The sequence below is a fragment of the Arvicanthis niloticus genome, chromosome 22 (genome assembly GCF_011762505.2).
Source record: "Arvicanthis niloticus isolate mArvNil1 chromosome 22, mArvNil1.pat.X, whole genome shotgun sequence".
Lineage (NCBI taxonomy): Eukaryota > Metazoa > Chordata > Mammalia > Rodentia > Muridae > Arvicanthis > Arvicanthis niloticus.
Genome location: NC_133429.1, coordinates 29200454 through 29225754, shown reverse-complemented (window position 1 = coordinate 29225754; position 25301 = coordinate 29200454). Strand labels below are relative to the sequence as shown.

Sequence of the window (25301 nt, the reverse complement as noted above, 5' to 3'; positions counted from 1 at the left end):
ACTGCCCCCAGATGGGATCTATGTTGCAGCCTTAGGTAATTCAAGAATCAACATATCAATTAGGTTCCTGTCAGGCTGACTATTATTTGGATCAATGGGTTCATTTTCATTTTGTTAAATACGGAGACACTTTTCCCATCTGTGTGTCTGAACTGGGTTGTAACAATTGTGTGTGTGAAGGACTGATGACAAATGTAAAACTATAAACATGAATTAAAGAGAATCAAGTTTATCTTTTGTCTGTATAAAATATGATTCTCATCAGGGAAATGTGCATATGATTAAAACACAAATATAAAATTATGTATTCATAGAAACATGATTTAGCGTCAGAATAACCGTCACTGAAATCAGCTACATTGTTATGAGCAAAGGCAAGCACCTCGTGTATTTCTTAGCTGGATAGACGCACATTAGAGTAAGTAACGATCTGTTGTTTGGCCAAGAATTTGGGGCTTTGAGATACCAGCACATGAGTCTAAGTATGGGACCTTAGCTAAAGTTGCAGAGTCACACAAACAATAATCAAACATTTGGGATGTTGCTTCCTTATGAATTCAGCTCTGCATTAAAAATTATATTCAGGAGACGTTGCAAGTATTTTGTAAATACGCTCACATAAAATAGATTATCAGCTCTAGAAAAAAAATAAATATGTGTAATTCTGAAAATAAGAACACATTTACTTGCTTGAGGAAATGTGAAGAAACAATAAGTTCTGGATGTTGAACACTTTTGTCCACACAGGTCATTTTATCTCGATCACATTTTCTTAAAAGAAAAATTAATAAGGTCTACATACTGAAGAATGTAAAAATGACAGGTATATATTAACCTGTCATGCAAATTATTTTGAAAATAATGTGATTGAGGAACTTCTAACCTTAAAACCTTTTCAAACTTTTTCATTGTAATAATAATAATAATAATAATAATAATGATGATGATGATGATGATGATGATGATGTAGCTAACTCTACCAGGGCCTGTCAGAATTTTCTTACCCTCACTGTTCTCTTTAGCTGTTGCTACTAGCTTTCTTGCACACTCTTATCTAGTTATTTTGTTACTCTTTCATTCCTAGAATATAAAAAAAAAAAGTCATCCATTCTTAGCACATTTGCATACCAAGTGCTTACTTTAAATACTCAAGGTTTTTTCATCTGTCTAAAGCCTTATCTTTTTCTTAACCCCCAATATAATATTCACTTAACTCCTAATACCATTTTATCAGGTTTTCAATATGACATTTGCATGAATATTGCTCAATGTAAGTTTTTACCAATTTTTTTTCTGATTTTTACCACTACCATTCTACTGATCTGCATCTCTTAGCTTCCTAATAGACTAGAGACTTAGAAGTGTAGAGATCAGATTTAGAGACAAGAACTAAGGGTATGATTAAAGGTATGACCAAAAGGCATGGCTTAGAAGTGAGACATATAAAAGGCAGAGGCAGACGGTAGAGAATCAGACTCTTTAGATATACTCTTTAGGGAGACTCTTTAGAGAGTACAGCTATACTTGGGACTTGGACTAGGAAGAGAGACTGAAGAATAAACGGGATTGAATCACACTCTATCTGGTCTCCATTCTTCGAGTCCATCTTTACGCTCTCTCTCTTGCTGAACCCTGACCCGCAGACCGGAGTGGCAGCTTGGGCCAGGATACAGTGACCGCCAAACGTGGGGCAGCTCGGGTCTCAACATTTTGGGTGCCTGAACTTGGGACTAGTGCGGTTCCTGACAAGAAAAGATCTGAGTGGATGATCTTCAGCTGACATTCATTCTAAAGCCAAGAAAAAAGCCAGGTTCAGAACTAAGTCTTTTAGTTAAGAGAGATGACAAGAAGTTCTGCTTAGTCAACAAAATTACAGACTGGGTATTAGGTCTATCTTGTACCTTACTGATACAAATAGGCATAATTATGCTCTAATTGTACTTAGAGACAAAAGTTTTATTAACTTTTTAAAATTATTTTTAACTTTTTAAATTTATTATTAACAGGAAAGGTGATATGTAAGAGGAGCTAAGGGGGAAGGAGTTCCGAGAGGAAGAGAAGAAGTAAGGAGAGGAGAAGAAGAAGGAGAGGAGAAGCTAGGTGATGAGAGAGAGAAAGAGAGAGAAAGAGGAGGGGGCATGGAGGCAGATGTTCACGTGTCTCCACCAGTCAAAGATAGTTGTTATATCTAGGTTGGGTATTGGGTTACACTTCTGATTGAGCATTACCAAACTTATAAAGCCTTTGATTAACATTTTAAAAAATTGTATAGAAGCAAAAAGGAAAAGGGGGGGGGCATGGGACAGGGGTTTTCTAGGGAGGGGAAATAGGGAAAGGGGATGGCATCTGAAATGTAAATAAAATATCCAATAAAAAAAAAGGAAAAAAAATTTAAAAAAGGAAAAAATAAAATAATTTTAATATTTTAATAAAAAAGTGTTCTGAAATTTTATTACGTGAAAATATTCTCTAGGCAACACTAAATCTAAGATCATGAAGAAACCTTTAAAATTGTTTCATCTAAACTTATTTCCTTGCTTCTTTTTTCCCTTTTGTTCTGGAAAAGTTGACAATAATTACGGGGCACTCATGAGTAATAAAGTCTATTATTCAGGGAACTTTCAATAAGGTTATTTTGTTAACTAGTTAGTCAACTGAATTCTCAAAGTGCTGTTACAAAACATCCCCAAATGGCTAATAACCTATATGATTATGTAATATAAGTGTGTGTACTACCATGAACAAGAGGTTGCACTTTCACACATTCTCCATAATAACGTTCCATTTCTCTATGCTTAGATAGACTTAAAAAGCAATTGTTAAATTATAATTCTATCATAACTTGTTTTTCAGTGGTCTTGCTATATCTCAAACGGTCATGCTATGAAAACAAGACTAGAAATGCATAACACACAATGCTTTTGTGTATAACTACCACACATACTTAAATGATCAAACTAGGCCTTATATTTTGTGTGTGTGTGTGTTTGATTAATACTCATCAGATAAGGAAATTTCCTGTAAATGCAGCTGGTATTTAATCATGACAACTCAATCACAGATTTAATATATAATGGATCATAGTCTTATTATTAAAATTCAAATTTAAAATAGTGTTCAAATCATACGTTTTAGGTTTGTCTTTATTAGGGTTATCATCATAAAACACCACGACCAAAACATTTGGGAAGTAAAGGGTTTAGCTGGCTTAGGTTTCCAAATCATTGCTCATTACTGAAGGAAATTATGATGTTAATGCAAACAAGGCTGAAACCTGGAGACAGGAAAGATTGTAGAGGCCAGGGAGGAGTCCAGCTTACTGGCTTCCTCAGCCTGCTTTCTTACAGAACCCAGAACTACTATCCCATTGTTGGACCATCCACAATGGGGTGGGCCCACTTCCATCAATCATTAATCAAGAAAATGCCCTACAGGCTTGTCCACAGCCTGATTATGGAGACATTTTCTTTATTGAGGATCCCCTTTCTAACACAATTGACCCATTTTCATGTCAACACACAAATATCCCTTTAAAGCCAAGAACTATATTGTTCATCCCCAAGTTCAGACATTGATATAAACATCAGGATAAACATTTTACAAACTTAACACTTTAAAAATTTAGTCCCTTTAAACACAATCCATAGTCCTTTTTAAAGTCCAAAGTCTTTCAATTGTGGGCTCCTATGAAATTCAGAATAAATTATTTCAAGAAGGAAGAACCAAGACACGGCCACAAGTAGATACAAATAAAACCAAACCTCAACAGTATAAATCACGCAATGTCTGATACCAGCGATTCAGTCACAATTTTCTGGTCTCCTCCAAGTATTTGGGTTTACTTCTCTAACTCTGCCCTCTGCAACGTATGTAGCTTGTTTTTACTCTGGGGTCAGTTTCTCCCCATACCTGCCACTGTTCTTGGCCGTTGTCTCTGGTGCTGACCTCTCCAAAATGCTGAGGTCTTCTGATGCAACTCTGGTGCTCTTTCACCAATATCTTCACTGTGCTGATCTTTAGGTTACAAAGCCTCAACTTTCTCCATGACCCCTTCAATTCTAGCTTCCACCGCTACTCCTGCTTCAATTTCACAAATGCCCTCCAGCACCAAGCCTCAGGTGACCCCTTCATGTCTCCAAAACCAGTAACACCAGGGAGACTCTTTCACATGACCAGGTTTTGCTGCCAAAACAAGACCTGACTCTGGCCATCTCAGGAATATAGCTTTTTTTGTACTGACTCATGGAAACACTTCCTAGAAGATTTCACCTCAATAATACTGGTTTCCATTTAATCACTGTTAAATTCTCAGCTCCAGATAACCAGCACACACTGTCACAGCAAAGCACAAAGGTTTTACTTTAGCATTTCTGGTCTCTTGATCACAGCTAATGTTTCATCTCCAGTGGCCAGATACCACATATACTTCAGACAAAGACCCTCTGGAGACTTTGCTGTCCTCCGATGCTTTATGAGCCAAGCCTACATTGTCTGTTTTGCTCTCCACAGTCTTACCTTCTAAGTTTCCACAGAACAGCGCACCAAGCTTTGAACATTCAATGGTTTTTCTCTTCCAAAGTTCCAAGCCCTTCCAAAATCCTTCGCAAAACACATGGTTGTGTCTGTCCCAGCAATACATCACTATACTGATACCAGTTTCTCTCCTAGTTAAGGTTAATATTGCTGTGATCAAACACCATGATCAAAAAGAGTTGCCTACACAAGGGTTTCTTTGGCTTACATCTCCATATCTTAGTCCATCACTAAAAAAAGTCAGGAGGGTAACTCAAACAGGGCTGGATCTTGGAGGCAGGAGCTAATGCAGAGGCCATCAGGGATGTTAGCTCTTACTGGCTTGCTCATCATGGCTTTCTCAGCTTTGTTTGTTTTTGTTTGTTTGTTTGTTTGTTTGTTTTCTGTTTGTGCCCAGCTCCCCTCTCCTTCAGCTGCACTCACATTCTCGTGCTCATTAGGAAATAACAAGCTTCTAAGAGACAACGACCAAACACAAGCAAAAATATATAAAATAGTATAAAGAAAATAAATTATATCAAAGTTGGACACAGCATCCCAACTAGAGAAAAAGAGCCCCAAGAACAGGCATAGGAGTCAGAGTATGACTCATTGTTAGCCAGGAATCTCATAAAAGTACTAAGGTAACAGCTATAATACATACACAGAAGACCTGATGTAGATACATGTAGACACTGCTTCACTCCTTATAGGCTCATATGAGCCTTGCTTAGTTGATTTAGCACATCTTGTTCTCATGTCCTTCATCCATGCTGACTCTTGCCATCTTTCTGACTCATCTTCCTCAGGATTCCCAGAGTTTAGAGTTGAGGAATTTGATGATGACCTCTAAATTAGACTCTATCTGTTTGTCTGTCATCTTTCTTTCTTATAGAACACAGGACAACCAGCTAAGAAATGGCCCCACCCATAATGGATTGGGCTCTTTGTCACAATCACTAATTAAGAAAAAAAAAAAAAAGCCTTACAGGTTTGTCTACAGCCTGACCCAATGGAGGCACTCTTGTTTCAGATGATTTTAGCTTCTTTCAAGTTGACATAAAATTATCTAGCACAAGGCTCATACTGAAGGCTATTGAAGAGGTATAATAAACCGTGATTATACACCATGAATCCCAAGCACATGGAAATATCTCTTCAATTGTCAAAAACATTTAAAAAATGAATGTGTAATCACAATGTTTAAAACATTTTATTTATATTCCTGCCAAAAGAATGAACAGAAGTACAAATGTTTTTAAGTCATGAGTATCTCAGATTCTTCCATATGTATACCTATAGCTATGAGGTCAGTCAGTTGTAGTCATAATGTTTTTGTATACTGTGTGTTAAGTTTATGCTTGGATTACTCAAGTGCTCATTTTCTGCCCTTATATCCCATTTCAATCTGAACAGGGCATCAGGGCACTGTAATACTTATTTTTATCTCATTTCTCAAGTTTGTGTAAACAGTTCTTACCATTGATTCTTTACCTCATCGATAAATGTTGATCACCCAATGGCTGGGGAGAATAGAGAATAGGGTGTGACATACACCAGCCAGAGGAAGGAGAGAGAGAGAGAGAGAGAGAGAGAGAGAGAGAGAGAGAGAGAGAGAGAGAGAGAAACAGAGACAGAGACAGAGACAGAGACAGATTCAGATCAATGAGCGAGAAAGATGGAGAAATAGGAGCCATGAGGAAGGGGTCCCAAGACAGACCATGAAAACATACTTGAAGCCCAAAGAGCCAGGTCAATAATAATATACAAGTAACATGGGATGGGGCTGGGAGGTAACCAGATTAGCATAGAAAGTTAAGGTAAATGACTTAACTGCTAAGCTATTGAGGTGCAGTTTTAAATAACTCTTGTCTATTTGCATGGATACTAGGGAGTACTATAAGGTAAATAAAAACAGCCAGCAGATTAATTTATTGCTATATTTATATTAAAGATACTACATTTAAGGTTAGTGACAAAATCCAGTTGTATAGAATTGTTCTTCCTACTTCAAAAGATGCAACTTGCAAATTAATTTGATAAAAACTATGTATAGTTTGAGTAGAAAAAAATGGAGCTGTGTGCTGCCCAATAATGAGAAAGTCTTATAAATTATACACCACAAGACAATATTGTCACATGAGAATGACAGCTAAGTTACATAGTAGTAGCTGATGTGTTTACTACATACTATAGCTGACATACATCCTCATTTATGTTATCTGTCATTAACTGGAACCTCATTTGATGGTTGATAATAGTAGATTCATGCAGATACTAATGTACATGCATGTTAAAAATAGACAAACATTTGAGTTATTTATTCTTGAAAACTTATTTCATGTATTTCTACTATTTGGAGTCCAGTAACACAATGTTATTATGTATTTTTGTTCTCATAGATACCTAAGTAAAGATTATTATACACATTCAATTTTCATAACCAAATCTATGTGACTATAATTTTTGAAGAAAAGTCTATTTCTAATGTCATCCTGTAAATGAATCAACAATGGCAAGTTTTATGTTCCTTTCCTTGTTTTTCTGAATGCAAATATCTTGTTCTAAAGAGGATGGTGGCACAGTGACTGACTTAACTGAAGGAAAGGTAAATGGTTTATTTTTATTTTAATCTCATATAATTTATGAAATTGTCATAAATTATTTATTATTAAGATTCAGCTTAAGATTTCAGTTAAACACATGGACTATTTCTAAAATGGTGGGTTTTACTAAAGACCTGTCCAGTTGTCGACTATCAAATCGGACGGGTGCCTCTGGAAACTCATCCGAACAACTCAGTTTCCTTGACACTTGAAGGAAGAATGAAATTCCCACGCAACTGCTGTAACAGCATCAGTGAGGAAGTGCTTACTTTACAATTTAGCAGGAATCCAATGCTATTTGTTGTCATTCTGCCACTACTTTCTGAATCTCTGGGTTTTAGAACCTCTTGGCACTTGCAATCACACCAGTTAAGCTACCTGATTCATGTAGTCCAAAGGAGCTTAATGTCCAAAAATATAACGGACTACAGCAATCTAGTTGATTCTCTTGAGTTTTAAGCTTAATTTATGCAAATATTTAAGTAATTTTCGTCTAATTTAAGACCCACTTATAATTTATATTCCCTGTCTTATATGCTAGAAGCATGGGAACCATCTCTAGATAGTGGGCAAACATACCACTGATATCCTTTACCTGTGTTTAATCTACATTGCAAAGAAAAATTGCTTCTTTCTAAAGGTAAATGAATGATTGGATGAATGAATCAATGAAACTGGATAAAGTCCAATTGCTTAGTGTATTTGACTTTACAATATTTTATTATCAGAAGTATGACTAAAATTACTGAGAAATGAAAAAGAAATTAAGTGCTAAATCAAAAAGATCACCAAGAATATTTTTATTATTGTACTATATGCAATAATATTTATAAACTAAGAAATAGTGCCTTTAAAACAGTACCATACAAAATACTTTATATGTAGTTTAAAGGTTATATTTTATGTACCTTTAATACATAAATAAAATTGTACATTTACTCAAATTAACAGCAATTCATAAAATGTTGTATATATGTAATTACTACAAATCAAACACACTAAAATTTAAAATAAACAAACTGAAAGCAATAAAAAAATGTCTCATTAAGAGCAACAATACCAACCAACCAGAGCTCCCCAGGGTCTAAACCAACAGCCTGGGAACATATAAGGAGGGACCCATGATTCTATTTGTACAAGTGGGGGAGGATGGCTTTGTCAAGCATAGGTGGGAGAGGAAATCCTTGGTCCCATGAAGGCTGAACACCAAGTGGTGGGTGGAATTTGAGGGTGGGGGGTAGGTGGGGGCACATCTTTATAGAAGCATGAGGAGGGGGGAAGGGATAGGAGGTTCCTGGATGGTGGGGGGAATGAGTTAAGGGGATAAAATCTGAATTGTAAATATAATAACCAATAAAAAATTCTCATTAAAACATTCAACACTTATTACAGATTTTTCATTACATGATTTTATCTTATCAAATGAATCAAGAAGTAAGCACTTGCATTTAAGTTATGTATGTCGTACCTTTTCATGGACTTTCTGGCCTGGTTCCATTCCTTCAAGATGTTCTGACTCTGTGGACCCCTCACTTGATACCATTTTTCTTTGAATATGAACATTCTGCTCACGCAAGGCAACAATCTGCAAAATAAAAGAATACTTTCTTTAAAAGAAAATTTACATTAATGTGGCTAATGGCTAATGAAGGTGGGTAAATGATTGAAACACAAGTTTTAAATTTACCTACATTATTATTTCAAAAATGCTTTTATATAGCTTAGGTCAGTAATTTGAATAAGACTTTGGCAAATTCAAACATTCCTCTCTAAAATTTAAAGTCACTGCAAATCTTACCTAAAGAATATATCTTCTATTTATAGAGTCACTGATTGCAAAATTAGCTTTTAAGTTGTGTTGTTATAAAAATGCTTGTTATGTGTACTTTCAAAGCATATCAGAAATCTACCTAATAAATATAAAATGATAAATAACTAATTATTGTTCCATTTATATAACCTACAGAGACAGCCTTTAGCAAATCCACAAGCAGGACTTATATGAGTTTATAGATGATACATACTACTATATTTAAGTCTGACTCAAAGTGGTTATTTCAATGGTCATTTCTCTTCTAAATTCACTTAATTCAAAAATAAATCAGCAACAAATTCTTCTGCTTTTTCAGCTGAATTTCATGGCATGATATTCTAACAAAGAAAAAGGTTCTCAAGCAGCTTCAAGTGTGACCCGATAATAAGCTGAGTATAAAACATTACACACAGGGGGATTCTCACAGCTAACCACTGATCTGATCATGGGGTTCCCAATGGAGGAGTGAGAGAGAAGACTGAAGGAGCTGAAAGGGTTTGTGGCCCCATGGGGAGAGCAACAATACCAACCAACCAGAGTTCCCAAAGTCTAAACCACCAGCTTGGGGGAGGGAGGGACCCATGGCTCCAGCTGTATATGTAGGGGAGGATGACAATGTCAGGCAAAGGTGGGTGAGGAAGTTTTTGGTCCAGTGAAGGCTGGAAACCCCAATGTGGGGGAAATCAAATCGTGGGTGGAGAGGTAGGAGTGGGAAGGTGGGTGGGGGCATATCCTCATAGAAGTAGGAGGGGGGGGGATGGGACAGGGGATTCCTGGGTGGGGGAAAAGGGGATTACATCTGAAATGTAAATAAAGTATCCAATAATTTTTTTTTAAAAAAACAAACAAAAAATATTATTATAATCTTTTCAAATATTATTAAATATAACTAACTATATAAAATAAAAATGTACATGATAGTAATAGTATAACTTCATGGAATCTTTTTTAATATGATTAATTTATATGTTATAACTGGATCCGGAACAAATTCATTTCTGTGATATTTTGTGTGTGGTAAATACTGGATTGTACAAAAGTATGCAGTATTAGAAGTCATTTGACCAATGGATCACCCCGAACAAGAGTCACTAAAGCAGAGGACAGCCAGAATCTGGGTGCTTGATGTATTACTTATCAGTGCTTCAAGGGCTAGGATCTTTCATGATGTGTGTATCAGTTCACATGATCTTCCATATGGCCTTTAACATATGAATGTATGTAATATTGTTTTATGAAACACATCACTACATAACAAAGAACAATTATTTAAGTATTGTCTTATAGGAAAACAGTCATCAAATTTCTGTTTTTTAAAAAAAATCTTTCTTACCACAAGGTATTATCTATCAAATGGTCAAAATCATTTTGCAAGAAGAATGTATGTACATGTAAATATCTGTATTTGTGCTACATATGTACGTACATACACATGTGTGTAAGTGCATTCATATCAGGGTTTGAGCACATTGTTTCCAGAGGTTGACACTGGGTGCATTACTTAATTCTCCCCACATTATCCATAGAAATAATTTCTCATTAAGCCTGGAACATATGTGTTTGACACTGCCGTCTAGCCAGGAATCTAGCTCCAGGAATCCACATGCTCCTGCCTACCCAACCCCCAACCACAACTCAGCACTGTAGTTCCAGGTGCAGGCCATAAAACTTTGGATTATGTGTGGATGTTGGGAATCCCAGTGCAAGTTCTCATGCATGTAAATCAGAGACGTTACCCATGGAGCCATTTCCTTGGGTCTAAATTAAATTTGAATAATTTATTTTATATTGTGTTACTCAGTCTTGAGAAATAAAAATTACATTGTGACCTTAATTTATTTTCACACATTTAAACTTTTAACAAGTTATTTTAAATATTATTTTGCTAACTCTTTAGAATTCTATGTATGTTATAAGACGTGATCAGATATACTCTCTGACCCTCCCTAATTTCTCCCTAAATGGCCTGCTCTCAGCTTCATTGTTTCTTGTTTTGACTTGTCTCTTCTTCTCTTCTTTCTCCTCTCTTCTGTTTCTTCTCTTTTTCTTTCATGTTAGCTTTGTTATCCCTCTAAGTTCATTTGAGCTGCTACCTTAAGTAAGGGCATGGAGCCATCCACTGGACCATGGACCTTATACTAGTGCCAACAGATTTAAAAGAATGGCTGGAGCTGGAGAGATGGCTCAGGAATTAGTAGTGTTTGATACTCTTGCAGAGGATATAGACTCAATTCACCACAACCTTTATCTCTAGTTTCAGGATATTTGATCCCTTTTTAGCTTGAATAGATAAGTGGCAGATATGTGATGCACATGTGTAAATTCAAACACTCCCATGCCTATAAGAATACATAAAACTCTAAAATCCAACAGCAGTTTTAATTTCCAATATTTAGGCCAATTTCCATTTCTTCAGTAAATCATATGAATTTCAAATATATCTTAATGCTTAAAGAAAAACTATATGAAAACATAAAGAACAAGTAACTCAATGAGTAAATTTATTTTCTGGGGAAAACAAATTTTTATTTGAAAACTACCATACACATAAATGTAAGACGACTTTCTTTTCTTTCCTCACAATCTTCCTCTCACATAGCCCCTCTCTCCATCCGGATCTTCTCCTCTGAGAATGCAGGAGTCAGATACCCTTCCTGCTACCATCCCACCCTGACACATTAAAGTCATTCCAAGACTAGGAGCATCCTGTCTAGCTGAGGCCAGGCAAAGCAGCCCAGTTAGGGGAACAGGATCCACAAGCAGGCTACAGAGTCTGAGACAGCTTCAGCTTCAGTTGTTAAAGGACATGCATGAAGACCAAGCTATACATTTGCTAAATATGTTGGGACAGAAGGGGTGCTAGGCCCTACCCCTGTGAGGTCTTTGGCTGGATGTTCAGTCTCTGGGATCCCCAAGAGTGCCTATTCCCTCAATCTTTCCCCCAACTCTTCCATAGGATTGCCTGAATCCCTTCTAATGTTTGACTGTAAGCCTCCGTGCCTTTTTCAGTCAGCTGCTGCATGAAGTCTCTCAGGGGAGAGTTGTGTTAGGCTCCTGTCTGTAAGCATGACAAAGTATAATTAATGGGGCAGGAGATATGGCTCAGTAGTTAAGAGTACTGACTGTTCTTTAGAGGTCCTGAGTTCAACTCCCATCAATCACATGGTGGCTCATAACCGTCTGTAATGGGGTGTAATGTCCTTTTCTAGTGGGTCTGAAGGAAGCAAGAGTGTACTCACATACATAAAACAGAGTATCAGGGATTGCCCACAGGATGGGTCTCAAGTTGGGACAGCCTTTGGTTACCCATTCTCTTGGTCTCTGCTCCATCTGTATCCCTACACTTCTTGTAGGTAGGACAAATCGTGGGTCCAAGATTTTGTGGGTGAGCAGGGTGACACTACTTACAAATGTTATACATTTTAAGTTTTTCCAAAAGTATACATAATTTTGTTCCATGTAAGTCAACATTTTCAGCCACTACCCTGAAAATCCCAATTTTAAATAAATCAAGACTTTAAAATAAGACAAAGGCAAGAATTTAAATAATTTCAGTCAGTGATGTATAAATTTACAATTTAATTTTATTCTGTTTCTGCAAATAACAAGTTTCTATAGGGGGCTGTGGGAGTGACCTTTTATCAAGTGATTTAATTATTGGAGTTAACAAGATGAGTGCTCCTTTTGCATTACAGAAAACAAGATATTCTCTCACACCAATTTAATTTTGGAGGCTATACTTGCGCTAACGAGCCTTGAGGACCGAGAACATTGCCTAAGAATGTTTGTTGATTGAGATACTTCACATCTTTTAAGAAAAATAGCCCGTTGCCTAAGAATTAGACCTAAGAGATGACTAAAGAATCAACTGGACACATACACCATAATGAAAGTCAACCAATGCTCTCAAAGCACTTTATGAGTCCTCTCCCTCATAAAAACACTGTTGGAAGGAATGCTACTCTGGAAGAACATTAAAGTAGGTCCATGCTACCCATTACTGAATAGCATCATCCCTTCAAACACAATGAATCCAACAGGAGGAAGCACTTCTGTCAAACTCTCACTATCCAGTTCTTGACACACTTCAGAAAATACAGACTCCATACTGGGTTCAAACACTATATTAAACTATTTTTTAAAATCGGGGATAATCATATTATTCACTTTTAATACATGTTTACCTTTTAATAAGTGAATTTTCTTAGAGTGGGATGTTGTTATAACTAATATCTAAACATGTGGGAGTAGTTTGGATCTGAATAGGAGATGGACAAAGGTGAGACTCTGAAGTGCAGTTTAGAATACTGTTGTAAATGAAACATGACTGTAAATCCTGGAGGGCCCAAAAGAAGGGAGTCATAGGGAGACTAGATCTTAGAGATAACGTGAATCATCTTAATCAGAATGCTGGTGCCAATAATGTCTTTGATAAGGTAGTTTTAATAAAGAACTACCTAAAATTAGGAAGCAAGGGTTTGGAAGTAGAGGAAAGGCTGTGTTTATTATAAGGCAGCTCAATAAGATTCCATCCTTGTTCTAGTGCTTTGTGAAAAGCAGAGGTAAAGAGTTCCATATTGATATTTAGTGGAAGAAATTCCTAAGCTAAATATTCAATGTGTGGCATGGTTCTCCTTGACTGGCTAAGTAAAAAGTCAGATTATGGGGATGAATTCCAGAATAACTCATAATAAAACAGTGAGAAATAGAGTTGTAAGGCTTTTAGTTTGATCAAGGCATCATAGATATCTTAGAGTCTCCAGTCTAAGGAGTCTTTTGTGCACAGATCCAGTGTAAAAGAGTTCATACACAGTTCCTGGAAAAGTCATAGAGATCGTTGCCCCATGAGCCAGAGAATGAAAAGGAACCAGAAGATTAGAATATTGCCAACCAGAGCAATTCAAGCAAAAGCAGAGATAAACTGGATTGAATCAGTCATCTGGGAAGATTAGATTGTGTGGAAGCTAGAAGTTTCCAGGCCTAGGCCTAGGGATAATTAGAACAGAGAAAGAAATGTTCTAAGTTCAGGCCATATAATCATACCATTTCATTATGGCTCTTATCTCATCCCTTCATCTGAAGAAATAAAGGCTTCCTTTACAAATGCTAAGCAAGCCTTGTGGTACAAGCCAGTATGCAATACCCCTCCATAAGCTCTGTATCAGCTCCTGTCTTCAGGTTCCTGCCCTGTTTGAATTCCTGTCCTGATTTCTTCTATGATAAATAGTACTGTGAAGTATAAGAAAAATAAACACTTTTCTCTCCAACTTGACTTTTGGTCATGGAGTTTCACTATATCAATAATAACCTAAACTAAGACAAGGGTCCCATAAAACCTATTCAGGCCTCCAAATAACTAGGTAGCTGAGGATGTTTGGACTCCTAACCCTATGTATTGTGGGGGGTTTATGCTCTTTTCCACAACTAGACTGAGTATTAGCTATGGCTGGTATAATAGTTCACTGAAAATACAAGATCATGTGAGGCAATATAGCAAATATAGGCTTCTATGTGCCTAGAGCTGAGGTTTGCACTATGCACCACTATACCCAATCTTAACTGGCAGTGGAAATCTAATTCAGGGCATTGGGTATGCTAGGCAAACACTCTACCAACTAAGCCACATCCTCATCCCCTCATCCATGTAGTTTACATGATACTTTCATGAAGTATGGAATGGAGGCCTTAAAGTTCATATTGGGATGACTCAGAATACTGGTTATATTGCAAAATGAATAATCTTACATTGCATGAATTGTAGGACATCCTGAATAGTGCTATGATGTTAACATATATGTCAACCCAAAATACAGAGGTTGAAGATTCATGATGATAATATTAATTTATGAGACTTTAGGAAGTGATCACATGATAAAAATTATGGTATCAAAAGTAGGATTGAAATCTGATCCAATGGGTTCAATGAAACAAGGTAAGCCATCTTGCCTCTCTGAATTTTTTTTTTTTTTTTTTTTTTTTTTTTACTGTGTGGAAAAAATGTTCCCAGTGTCATTTGGAAACCAGGCTGGGCTGTCATTACTTTTCCTTAAACATTGTTCTCTTAGAATTTCTAGCACCCAAAATGATGACTGACAAATTGTTGTTCTTCATAAATTACACAGGCTTGGAGATTTTGCTATGGGCTAAGATATGAGTAGGAAAATGCTACTATTTATATTTTGCTTCACAGATTGAATCTACTTTGCTATATTGTCTCACATGATCTTGTATTTTCAGTGAACTATTATACCAGCCATAGCTAATACCCAGTCTAGTTGTGCCCCCCCCAACACAAACACACACACACACACGTTCTGAAATCCTTTCACTCTGAAATATTTGAATATTTTATAGATTATGTAGTTTAGACTCTTGTGCAGACAGATATAAGGGATGTATTTGAGATGTTATATAAATATAAGGCAATTAAATTTCATTCTATTTGAAAAGGGTGTTTAAAATATTTTCAGATGTATTGCAAATTAGGTGGCCAATGCATCAAGCATGGTATATTCAGATTCTCAACTCAAAATAGTTTTATATTAAATGAAAAGGCAGGTTTCTGAGAATACCAAATAATTTAATTATTTCCATAGATTTCTGAAAGTAGTACAAGAAAGGCCATATATACTAATCAAATTCTCATTTGATTTTCTATTTTTATGACTTTGAAAATTTTATGTATAGAACATTTTCATAAGATTATATAAAGAAGACAAGTATGAATTTTTAAATGTAACTCTAGTTAAAATAAATTCCAAGTTAAAAAGTACTAGCTGCCATAAATTAAACATTATGTGACACGTCTAGGGTATAGAAATTTTATTATATATATATTACATTCTTAATTAATTTTCCTATAATATTATAGTTTAGGTTTTATTTTTGCTAATAGAGAAACTAGTAGAGGGTGAATGGGAAAATACATATCTACTTTTATAGTAAGCAATATATCGTAGCTAATTTTCTAATCTGTATATAATTATTTCAAAACTTGGGCATTTTATGTATTACTTGTTAGTGCTTTTGAATAACAAATTAAATGATTCCCTACAAATACAACCTAAATACTTGCCTAGGTCAGAGTAATTTACCTCCTTACTCCTGACCAACAATTTGAGATATCTATTTTAAAACCAATTTCAAGATGTGTAGACTTCTTATATTAAAAAAAATAATAATGCTGTCTACATTACTCAATACTTTTATTTCTAATTTCTAGGTGGCCCCTCTAGCATTTTTTTCTTGAAAATTTCCAACCTATTTTTAAAAACTAAGATTGCATTCACATGAACCCCACAGGTAATTCCACAGGGATTTTCATGCTCAGAGTTTAAAATTCACATTTTTTTCTTCACCAATTTCACAACAATTTTCAGGCAGCATACCCATGTGATTAACAGTGATTCACTTCATCTAATTTTTTTTTTATTTCAAAATCCAAGAGTGAGACATATGAACTCTCACCATATCAACACATAATTAGCTTCGAAATGGATCCATATTCTAATTCTAGCTGAATTCCACGTTTATGTAACACTGTGATGGCAATAAACAAAAACAAAATACAGTAGAAATGAGCAGACCAGTAGAATGTTCCTGATGCAGTGACTATTTTGTCTGGTTTGACTATTTTGACTGGTTTGTTACCTGCATTTGCTAATCCTGAAATGTTGAGACACATTCAAACAGAATTTAGAGTCCTAAGTAGTAACCATTTCAGTTTGAATCTTTGTTTTGGGGAGAAAAAATTTATAAAAACCACAGAGGCATATTAAGATAACGTGAACATCTTTCTATGATCTGTGCAGATTGAAAATTTATCTTGTGAATGGCATATTTAACCTATGCATTTATCTTTTTTATTGGCTATTTTATTTACATTTTAGATGCCACCTCATTTCCCCATCCCCCCCTAGAAAACCCCTATTCCATGCCCCCCCTTTTTTTGCTTTTATACACTTTTTAAAAATGTTAATCAAAAGCTTTATAAGTTTGGTAATGCTCAATCAAAAGTGTAACCCAATACCCAACCTAGATATATAAACTATCTTCGACTGGTGGAGACATGTGAACATCTGCCTCCATATTCCCCCACCCCCTCTTTCTCTCTCTCATCACCTAGCTTCTTCTCTCCTTCTTCTCTCCTCTCCTTACTCCTTCTCTTCCTCTCGGTACTCCTCCCACCTTAGCTCCTCCTATATATCACCCTCCTGTTAAAATGAAACTTTTCTCTCAAAATACAATTAGACCTATGCATTTATCTTAACAAGGTCTCACACTTGATTGTCTTGAGTTTGGATCACTTACTCTACCTCTTCTCAGAATACAAATATTTATTTTAAAAGTTCTCTCATATTCACTTTTGGCTGGCTAGGCTGTATATTTTCTGAACAGATTAACTCCTGCAGTAACATCAGAAGCACATTGTCAGGTGGGTTCTGGGGATCCTTTAAGTGGAAATATCATACCTATGAAGTAGGTGAAATTACCTACTGCCAAGTTTACAAATGAACTGCTTTCCTTTAGATGTTAAAAAACATAAAAATAAAATAATTTTTGTACCAACAAATGCAGTTTTTGTATCGAATAGTCATAAAAAAACAAATAAATTAAAACATTTTATTGAGGATTAAAACTGTATGTATTTATTTTGCATGTTTATATTTGTGGGTGGGTACACTATCTACCACCCCATTGTGGAGGACAGAGGTCAGGTTTTGTGAGTCTATTATCACTATCTACCCTGTAGATCCAGGGATCAGATCAAACACAAGACATCAGAATTAGCAGCCTGAGCCATCTTGCCATTCCTTAAAAGCTTTTTAAAAAAATAACACTCCACAAGCATTACATTGTAAGTAATTCCAAATTTGATCTTCATTTGTTTATTTTTAGGTGAAATCATTTCAGTAGCTACTAAATATCAGATATATGGTCATTTTACAGTGGATGCTTACGATAACTACTTTCAATAATAGTCACTTCAAGAATAGCTGTGTGTTTCAACATACACATTGATAAAATTTCATATTAACTGAATTTTTCTACCAAACTCACAAGTATATTCACCTAACCACCACTTCAATTATATTTTCTTACACCCAGTTACACTTTATTTCTACCCCTTTTTTTATACTAGAAATAAGAATAAATACTGGCAATTTTGTGAGAGGCTAATAAAGCTACATAAACACAATAATACGGAGGCTAGAGAGAAGGCTTGGTAGTTAAAGCATGAACTGCTCTTACAGATGATGTAGATCAGTTTCCAGCAACCTCATGATAGTACCTAATCTTACATAACTCCATCCTGGGATCTGACATGCTGTATACCACTGTGGGTACCAGACTTACATGTAGGCAAAACACTTATACATCATAGGCATCTAATAAAAATGAATAAATCTGAAGAAGTAAAACACAAAATAAGTAAAATTATCTAGAAAAATTAATAGCAGTTTTTAAAGCACAATAAAAAATTTATGGTGAGTTCTCAGGAGTGGCATGCAATGATATTAGTAGTAGGGACTGACAAAATTTTTAAATGTTGTTAAGTTCAAGAATTAATTAAGAAAATAATAGAGAAATAAAACTGTAGTTTTTGAAAAGTAAGAGTGGTATGAAAACACACATTTTTATTTTACTTTTTGCTGTTTTTTGACAGGATCGCACTGTGTATAGGTGGCCACTTTCAAATTTGTCATGAGATTCCTGATTCTGTCAAGTGCTGGGATTGTAAGAAACACTTTTAACATTATCTACTAAGCACTGTATGCCAAGAGGCCTCCGTTTAAAATATAAATAAATAAGAAAATAAGGGATAAACTATTCACTGGGGTAAATAAGAGGTACAGAAAAATTCATTTTACATCACGTGTAAAATTGAATGACATGAACAATATTGGGCCTTAATGTTGAGTTCTGAGACGGCTAGCTACCACACAGCTAAAAGTTTTTAATTACATTTAATTACATCAAGATATATTCTTTTTCTGATTTAAATAAATTTTTGGTGTACAGGGATATACCTCCCCTTTTTTTATTTTATGAAGATATTGTTTTACACTTCCATGGACCCCTTCCACTGTCCCTTGTCCTTGACAATTATTAGGAATCCAAGTAATATGGGTAATATTAAATTGCTGCCAAAAAGTCTTAGGCTAGGACAGGGAAGTAGGCTCAGATATTTTGGTCATCCTGATAAGCCCTTAGAAACAGTGATCATGGGAGTGATCACAGGACTCTGTTTATAGCCTTGCTTGTTCTTTGACTATTTGTGTTTATTATCTTGCTTGTTTCTTGACTATTTGCACCTATTGTATTACTAGTTCCTCAACCTAGAACTGACATTAGCACTTGCATGTAATTAAAATGGTATGAAAGCAAAAAGGAGGAGAGGGGAAGGGAATAGGGTTTTCTAGGGAAGGGGAATGGAGAAAGGGGATGGCATGTGAAATGTAAATAAATAAAATATTCAATAAAAAAGGTATATTTTTAAATCTCCTAGAGGGCATCCTGGCTGAAAATTTATCACCTTTAAGAAATATACAGCAGAGTCCTACTTTTACAAAATGAACTTTGTGTCTACCAATGGAACTGAAAAATAGAACTGATTAGATGCAGTGATTTTTAGAAAGTACTTCTTAGCAAGGAATGGGATCTTTATTCGGCTACATTCCTCTGGAACACCCATGGATCCTCTTGTATTCTGAAGCTACCGAGAGTAAAATATGCTGAAGTGGTCTTGCCTTTAGCTAAGGACAAGAAGACAACTGATTATACATGAAACTTTCCCCTTCACAAGAAAAAAATACAAAGAAGCATAAATGAGGAGTTCAAGCTATGCAAAGAGAAACCGGAAAATGTCCAATGGGTTCATAGGTCACCACTGTGCAAGCAGAGGCACATTCTGTGAATAAGATTCTCTGGCTTCAGTAGTCTCAGAAAATATTTATTTTTAAATGATATGAAAAAAAGAATTACTTTGAAATTTGCTTTTTGTATGTTAGGTACCAAAAAAACCCTTGCAGCTAATATTGATTATGAATTTTAAAACTATTTTTACATAAGCCTAATCCTGTCCTTATCTTCTAGTTATTTAACTGTGGCTGGTTTGCTGAGAGGAACTTTTGACAGTTAAGAGTGAACCTTCTCTTTTATAACCAAACACAGTCTAGTTCTACTAACAAATATTAGCATCTTGTAAAATGTCACATTCATGCCAATGTCTGTTTTGATGGACTTGCTCATTACTGTCTTTCCCCTTTCTGCTTCATGAAATATGACCTCCTTGGGCAGGCATGGTAAGCACTGAAAAAAGTCATTTTGGTTATTGTTTTGTTCTGTTTCCCAGTCAAGGCAGACGTGACAAAATAGCAGGCTATGTTTTAGCACCATTCTTTTTAGCCCTATTGTAGCCAGTGAAAGAGTCTTAAGGGAAAGAAAGTGTTTCCGTGTTCTTGAGAACTACTTGAGCAAAATGTAGGGAGCAGAAACAATATCCATTAGTCATTGGTGCATGTAAAAAATAAGTCAGGGAGATGAAAAGGGCTTATGCAGTTAGTCCCTTCCTTAGAAAGAATAAAAGCCTACTAGGCCCATTATTCTGAACAATTCCTTTTGAAGAAATCCATCTGCTTGGGCTCCAAGGATAACTATTATGTGCTATGTGCACATGCATGCATTTCAATTTTACCTTTATGTCATTTTAAAGTGGGTTCACATGGTAAAATGTCACTAGGGGAAGGGAAAAGAGTGGTTTTAATGACCTTCTTTAATGCCAAAAAAGAAAAGAAAGAAAAATATTCTCACACAATGAGCAATAAACTCTTTTCCTAGTGCCAAGAAATTGTCATCGATACAGTCCCCTTTTGGCAGAGATTCCTTGGATCTTTCTTTTTCGAAAGAGCTTAAACAATATTAACTATATCGTCTAGGACAACAGTGGCATTCGCAGTATCATTAACAACTGTGATAGTTATCCAAAGGTTCTTTTGTTCTGAGAGTCATTTTCATTTTATAACATTAATGCATTAAGCCATTCAAACATTATGACATGTTTATAAGATGATTTCTATTATTATGTCAGAAATAATGAAGGAAAGGCAAATAGAGAAGTTGTTCTTGCTCATGGAGTGACAAAACCACTGTGGGAGGAGAGCTAGTTATCCTGAGCTCGGACGACAATTGTTGTTTGGAGTGTGTTTGTCGTTTGGAGTGTATTTGTCACCTTCCTTCTTTTCAACCCATTCTCTTCAAGGTAGGATATACTTAGAGCAATATTATATCAGTTATTTTGTACAGGATGCTGAATTATGTTTATTACTTTCTTTTAATATACTCATGTTATGTTTTGATTAGCCATAAGTATTCATTTATGCTTTCATATTTGATCTATTTCTTTATTGTTTCTATCTTGACCTTGTGGACAAGCTAAAAATTGCTTTTTAAATTTTGTATAGTTTTAAAAGAATGATTATATTTTGGGACATTATAAAAATATCTAGTCCTTGTATCTGTTTCCATTGGCTATGGGATGGAGTCTCTCAGAGGACAATTTTGTTACACCCAACAGCCAATGGAAAGAGAAGAGACCCCCAGACAAACATTAGATGGAGCTCGGGGAGGGGATATTATGGAATAGTTTGGGGAAGGATTGAGTGACCTGAAGAGGACATGGACTTCAGAGGAAGGCCAAGAGTGTCAACTCACCTGGACTCTTAGGGGGCTCCCAGTGAATGAACCACCAACCAAAGAGCAACCACAGGTTGGACATAGATTCCTGCCCTGCACATATGTAATGAATGTGCAGCTTGGTCTCCATGTAGGTCCCTTTACAACTGGAGTGAGTTGTCTCTGAATCTATTGTCTGCCTGCTTGCTTGTGTGTATCTAGTTCTCCTAACTGGGCACCCTTGCCTTGTCTGGCCTCAGTGGGAGAGGATGTGTCTAATACTGCAATGAGTTGATGTACAGGGGTCAGAGGCAAGTGAGGGTAGTAGTGTAGGGTGTGAGGAGGGAAGAGTGGGCAGAGGCTCTGCATAAAGGAATACTGGGAGGAAAGGGAGGCTGGTATTTGAATATAAAGTAAATAAATAAATAATTTTTTTAAATTGGGAAGAAAACACTATATTTTTAGTACTACCAAATGACTTTCTTTTGGAACACAGCTAAAACTCATGAGTTTGCATATCATATCAGTTGCTTTTATTCTTCAGGTGTGATAAGTGTGCTAGACTGTCTAGAACATTGTATCTAAAATGTAGGTTAGTATCCGAAAATGTTTATGGTTGCCTCATCCAGTGATTCTTTTCCATTTCCTTTCAAAAACAGAAGACAATAATAAAACCCTACAAAACAAATTAAAACAAACAAAAACTTTCATTATATAGAAAGATAAACACACCAAATGGACAAATGTCGGGAAATCAAGATACCTGGCCTCAAGTCATTATACAAAGTCAAATATCTTGACTCAAAGAGCTTTGTGATAGCATAAAAATCAACACAGCGACAATACAGTGCTGTAAATATATATTCAAGAGTAATCAAATGATTCTAAACTAATATAAAAGAGATAAATATTTGAGAATGATAATTCCCTTTAATGAATAAGGCAAAGAAAATTGAATATCCACAGACAAAAGAGCAGACAAGATATATGAATATATATGCAAAACAATCAACTCAAAACAAGTCAAAGTTTTAATTGTTAGACCTGAAAATTTGTGTGAAACTATTGAAACACACTTGGAGGAAATACTTGAAGATACTGGTATAAAAATGAAGTTTCTGTTAGACTTTAATAGCAGAGATAACAAAAGCTAAACAGATGGGGTTATGACACACTAAGAAGTACACATGCAGATGGAGAGATGGAATGAGGAAATAAACCTCACATCTGACAAGGTGTTAATAGGATGATTCATAGAAACCTAAATAACTCAATGCCAACCACACAGTAATCTAATTGAAATAGATTAAGGATGATAAAATATATAGTAAAAATCATAGACATGTCTAATTAATATTTGAACTGATGAACACTCACATTATTCTATGGGAGATATAGTGTAGGTGAAAACCACAATAAGCTATTACCACAATTGAGTTGAAGACTATAATTTCATGACTGAAAACAATCTACATTGGTGAAGATTAGGAAAAAGGAGAGCTTTTACATTACTGGTGAGAATTTTAATTTGTGTAGCTATTGAGGAAATTAATACGCACTTTTCTCAAAAAGTCCAAGATAGAATTACTCGATATTGTTAAACCCCTTAATATTTGTATAAAATGGAAAAAATAAAATTGTTACATGAAATAAACACTTAAGTGCTCATGTTTATTGAAGATGTAGATTTCATATTCAAGGTATTAATTTGAATTAAATATTGAAAAATGGATGTATATTTTAAAACATAGTATGCATACATAATGAGAAACTGTTCACCTACCATAAAACCCCATGAAATTTTGTATTAACCATAATGTTGATGGATTTGAAGGATATTCAGTGAAATGGTACATGCACAGGAAAGCATACATGAAATTATCATTCATAAGTGATAATACAATGGCAATTGTGTTAATATCAATAATATCAATTAACATTAAAAGAGTGGTTAATAGAGACTTGAGAGACTCCTGGGAAGGACAGAGACTGGAATGGTCTATTACGATGAGGCAAGGTTAATTAAATATGATGAATAAATTATATTATTTTATGGTATAGAATTAAATAAAATTAATAGCAATCTTTATTACTTGCTTCAAAAGATGAGATGGTTTTAAATATATTCACATAAGTTATAAAATTATGTGTTAATGTGCTAATTACTTTGAGTTTCTATATAAGTCAAATAATTTTAACTGTATTTTATAAATGCACAAATCACAAAAAAAATCAAAAGAACATTATACTTAAAAAAATAAATCACACTGATTAAGCAAATAAAAGATCTTCATTTAATTTATAGGTATTGGTTTTATTAATTAGTGATAACTGCTTGAGTTCATTATTATATTGGGTTACAAAGTGTTGAATTTCTAATTTTAACAATTTTTATATAGTGTCATATAATCTGTAGAGTTCTAGTACTTACTCGTGTTATTGCTCAACTAGTTATAATTCACGGAACCTTACATAACCTCTCTCATATGTGTGTTCTTTATTCTATTAAGATATTATCATTTTATATCAGTAAATTCAGATCTTCTCAATTAGTTTAATAAAAATAGTTTTTTATTTGTCATGATACCCCAAGAACAATAAATATTCCTATTTAAAGAAATTTAAATAAAAATTTAAAGGCATTGTAGTTTAGTCTATAACACCAACAACTTTCTCCTCTTCTTTTCCCCACTTTTACATTTCTTTATTCACGTTTTCTTTTCTTTTCTTTCCATTTCTTTTCTTCTCACAATACAATCTCTCATTTTAATACAGGTTATTTTCCTATTTGAATCCCAATAACAATATTTTCTGAGGGGAAATGGTATGTTCATTTTAGCAATATGTTAGTAATAAAAGAAGAGCTTAGTTACACTCACTAATTGTTTATCCAAACGTTGATTAAGATGTCAGAAGTTAGGCAATTTGCAATTAGGTATTTAGAATTCTGTGGGAATAATTTTCTTTGTTTAATTTGAAGAGGTATCTTTGTGTTTATCCTTAAGTGGTAATCATTAGAATTCATAATAAGAGTGTGTTTAAGGTATTTGACCAGAAAGCATTTGGGGGTGGTGGTGGTTTTTTGAGACAGGGTTTCTCTGTATAGTCCTGGCTGTCCTGGAACTCACTCTGTAGACCAGGCTAACCTCAAACTCAGAAATCCGCCTGCCTCTGCCTCCCAAGTGCTGGGATTAAAGGCATGCGCCACCACCGCCCAGCAACCACAAAGCATTTTAACCAATAGGATTAGGATAAAACAAATTATGTGAGAAAAGCATTCAGTTAGATGAGGGTTCTTTGTGTCTCACCAGTAAAATCATATGTTAAAATATTTCTCAAGAAAGCAACATGCTGTATGTAATATTCTTTTACAATAGTGTTTATATAGGAAATACACATTTTTGGATTATGCTACTTTTAATTTGTGATGAGTTTATGTGGGAAGTAGTTCTACCACAAATCAAAGAATATGATGATTACTTATAATTGTTAATTTGATGCAATGTAGAGTCAAGTAGAAAGGGAAACTCAATGAGAGTTTGTCTATCAGGTTGAACTATGGGCATACCAGGAAAGATTTCTTAATTGAGTCAATTCAACTTGGAAAACTCCACCATGAAAATGGATGGTTCCATTTCATGGACTGAGTCCTGAATGATGTTAAGAATAGAGCAAAGTCAGTTGAATACTTGTAA

At 35.0% G+C, this 25301-nt stretch overlaps 1 protein-coding gene across 28 annotated transcripts in view; it reads right to left on the bottom strand.

Moving 5' to 3' along the window:
* Ppfia2 (PPFI scaffold protein A2) overlaps positions 1-25301 on the bottom strand; it is a 436080-nt gene that overhangs the window by 123688 nt on the left and 287091 nt on the right. For all 28 annotated transcript variants that reach the window (XM_076920120.1, XM_076920126.1, XM_076920131.1 and 25 more), the window contains one exon: positions 8587-8703. In XM_076920120.1, coding sequence (XP_076776235.1) covers positions 8587-8703 — 117 coding nt within the window. The remainder of the gene's footprint in view (positions 1-8586; positions 8704-25301) is intronic.